Source organism: Eurypyga helias, unplaced genomic scaffold, assembly GCF_000690775.1.
Source record: "Eurypyga helias isolate BGI_N326 unplaced genomic scaffold, ASM69077v1 scaffold35282, whole genome shotgun sequence".
Classification (NCBI taxonomy): Eukaryota; Metazoa; Chordata; class Aves; order Eurypygiformes; family Eurypygidae; genus Eurypyga; species Eurypyga helias.
In genome coordinates, this window is record NW_010234654.1 from 12957 (window position 1) to 16500 (window position 3544).

General features: G+C 51.6%; 1 protein-coding gene across 1 annotated transcript in view; it reads left to right on the forward strand.

The window, feature by feature from the left end:
- The first annotated feature begins 1946 nt into the window (after nucleotides 1-1946).
- The window catches only part of ARHGEF4 (Rho guanine nucleotide exchange factor (GEF) 4), a 10105-nt gene continuing 8507 nt past the window's right edge, over nucleotides 1947-3544 (forward strand). Inside the window, exon 1 of the mRNA XM_010146516.1 lies at nucleotides 1947-2123. Coding sequence (XP_010144818.1) covers nucleotides 1998-2123 — 126 coding nt within the window. The 5' untranslated portion in view covers nucleotides 1947-1997. The remainder of the gene's footprint in view (nucleotides 2124-3544) is intronic.

The following is a 3544-nucleotide window of genomic DNA, read 5'->3' on the forward strand; positions in this document are numbered from 1 at the left end:
CATGGAAATGTCAGCCCTGGCTCGGAGTATTTCGTATTTGCTCTCGGAATGGGATGATTAGACTGGGTGTATATCAGCCTAGAGATTGCACTGGGTACAACTGAATAAAATAGTGTAAGGTACAGACTGAGGGCTAAATATCCTTCCTCCCCCCAGCTCATATGGCCAAATCCCTGCCATCTGATGGGGCGTAGCTGCGTCCACTGTATGGTGTGTTCATTGCTCTCTTCATGTTTGGTTTTCTGAGACTAATGGCCCTTCTCTACTTCCTTGCGATCAAGGCCTGTCCTTGCCCTCGGAGCTTAGGCTAGCATGACACTGCTTCAGGCCCTTGGGTCATTTTCCCATGGTGCCACTGCCGGCTGTATGGCAGCAGCACGTCCCCCACGTTCCCTGCTTGCTGGGGCTCGCCATAGCACCCGCTGGCCTCTGTGAAGAGCAGAAACCTGCAGTAGGGACGCACCCAGCCCCGTGGGGGAGGGCGGCTGAGAACAGGCAGCGTGGGGAGCGCCAGCACGCTGGCTACGCAGAGAAGTGGGAACCTCTCATCCTCTCCTTCCCCATCATCGTTATTTTTGTCAGAATGGAAACGCTGCATTAAGCTGTTTCTGGTTCAGCGAAGGGGCATTTGCTATCCAAAGGCAGACTATCTGAATTTTCTTTCAAATGCCTCATTAACTCTCTCCTGATTTACTGTATGCACGATTATCCTGACGTTCTTTTACAACATGCATCTTTCTTCTCTGGGGAGAGGCAAAACCGGTAACCCAGAGCAGCAGGTAACCAACCCTGTGACCGAGCAATCTAAGGTGCCCAGCATGCACGCTACGTGCGTTATGTGGCTGGGGTGACACTGCTGCAACGCTGTGATACATCACAGACACTGGGTTCTGTACAGGTTTTCTTGTTCTCCCTTCTACCCCATAGACTGCTGGTCTTCCCAGACTTTTTCATTGCACCATTTTCCTGGAGGAAAATGGGGCGGCCTCACTGCTGCTCCAGAATGGCTGAGCAAGTCCTTTTTGGCAGGACTCCAGTTACACTCTGCCTTCTTGGGGAAATCCTTGGTGTTCAGTCTCAGTCATGCTGAGGTCGGTATGCGTGCTCTGTAGCTGCTGAACTACAAAGGAGACTCTGACGTGCTGAGCCAGTGGGCACCAGGCAGGCGCTCCTGTTGCAGTGGCCTGCAGGAGCAGTTTACAATACACCACTGCAGCAGGCCCCAGGCGTTACTCTGCTGCACCACAGCAACGGTGTGAACAGCTGCGAGCGGCATTGGGCACGTGCCGACACAATCACCGCTGTGCTCACAGCCTCTAGCCATGTGGGTGGTTGGGTTTGGTTTTGTTTTGCTTCTGATTGTCGAGGGTCCTTTTTTCTGAGTAGGCTTTCTGTGGGACATGTAGTAAATAACCCTTGTCCCCTGTATAATTACTTAAACTCACCAGGGGACTTATTTTAAGCAGCTTAAGTGCTAAGTTTAACCACCTTAAAGACTTCAGGCTCCACCCTAGACTAGCTCTGAGGCCTCAGAATACTTTCTGCTCTGAAGTGTGTCTCTGAACACTGACGCTCGAGGTTTTATTTCAAGGCTTTCCAAAGCGGAGCAGCACTGCCAGCACAAGAGCATCCTCTGCCACCGTTGTACCCCTGATCCTTGTTTGCTGGCTGAGGCAGTCACTGGAAAGAAATTCCAGAGCATCATATTTATGTTCTTTATGGCAGTAAACATACTGTGTCCAAAAGATTCTGAATAAATGGTGTTGAGAGCAAGGTCAGTCGAAGCAACTGCCAGACTTGCACCCACTCAGGTTGCTCACAGGGAGTAAGCAGTTATCAACACTTGCGTGGCGCAGCAGCAATGGTGCCAAAGCTGTGCCACGTTGGCAGACTGTGCTGCTTTCCTGGGGGGGAGCTGACAGTTTGGCTTGCTCTGTCCACAGCTCATCAGTGATGGCAGCGTGGTGTACGCAGAGGCCCTCTGGGACCATGTCACAATGGACGACCAGGAGCTGGGATTCAAGGCTGGTGATGTCATTGAAGTAATGGATGCTACCAACAAGGAGTGGTGGTGGGGGAGGATTCTGGACAGCGAAGGCTGGTTTCCAGCCAGCTTTGTACGGGTAAGAGCTTGACGTTTCTTTATGCCTCACCATTAGCACCAAGCGTGTGTTCTTTTTCTCTGGGTTTAGTGTTCCGTAGTGACTCCTCAGCACTTTCACTGCTAGACAGAATTGGTTCAACACACGTTGTTACTAGTCCTCTACACATGGCTAAGGGACACTGGGCCTTCCCGGCTGAACTGCCACCAGCATGAAGTCCCTCTTTACACACATAAATCGGGGCAAGGGTGGTTCAGGTCCCAACTCTGGAGCTAAGCTGAGCTGCGCCAACCACATGGTGGTTTGCAGCCTGGGCTCTTGCTCACCTACCTGTGTATCAGCTAGTTTGTGCTCTGGCACACAGCATTCCCTCCGAGAGCAAGCCACAAGTACTCTCCTAGAGGAATCCCAGATGCAGCTGGCAGGTCTTCACTCCAGAGTCTGCTTCAGAGTGTGGACAAGCATAGCTCCAAATGCAGATTTCTCCGCCTGGTGCTGGGGCCCCTGCAATGCCACCTCCCAAAGGATCAACCTCCTGCCTCACACACGCGCCTTCTCTTAGCCCTGAGGCTTTAAAAAAACAGGCTGCTGGGCTACCACACAGCACTGCATTCCAGGCATGGAGAACTCCACAAAAACTTTCTTGGGAGGTCATCTGGGACAACTGATGGGGGGAGTTCTGAAACGCCTGATGCTTTTGGGCCAAGGCTGGGAGGCCAAGGTTCTCCCTCGGTGCCAGCTACAAAGAACATATAGCAGTAGCTATATAGAACAGCCCAGGCAGGCCCAGTGTGTACTGCAGAGGTTGGGTTAATTCCCAGCAGAGCACTCTGAAACACATCTGAATTCCCTGTGCAAGTGGGGGGTGAAACAAGAGTCTGGTATCTGCTGTGCAGCCTTCCCTGCTGTGAGAGACCGGATTTTTCCTTTGTGTGTTGGTGTGGATGCCTGACTTTGCTTTCACCTCAGGGCAGGCTCCTGGGTACTGGCAAAGGCAATTAGGTGCCTAAGGGCCGAGATTCTCAGCCCTTTAGCTCTTTATCCGGGTCACTTCAGATCATGAGTGACCCAAAATCAGGTGAAGCATGAAGGGAGGTGATACGAGGTGATCCGGTGTCTGCCTTGGCGAAGTGGGGCAGACAGTGCTGTGAAAGTTTTGAAATGCTTTGTTGTAGATTGCAGGGACAGTCTGAGCTGGGTAACTCTTATAAATGTTTTGCAAGGAAGGACCAACCTCTCGGCACTAGTGGGGATGAGTCGCTTTTTTCACAGTCCTTTTTCAAGTTACTGCTAAGCTGAATGGCTGACAAAAGCCTGTGGTAGTATTTCAGGGGAAAGCAGGCTAGTGCTAGCCGTTAGGGATGCAGAGGAACAAGGTCCTTTAGCAGAGTAATTACAACACTTATTCAGGCATCCCAGAGAAGATTTCCTCCTGATTATCA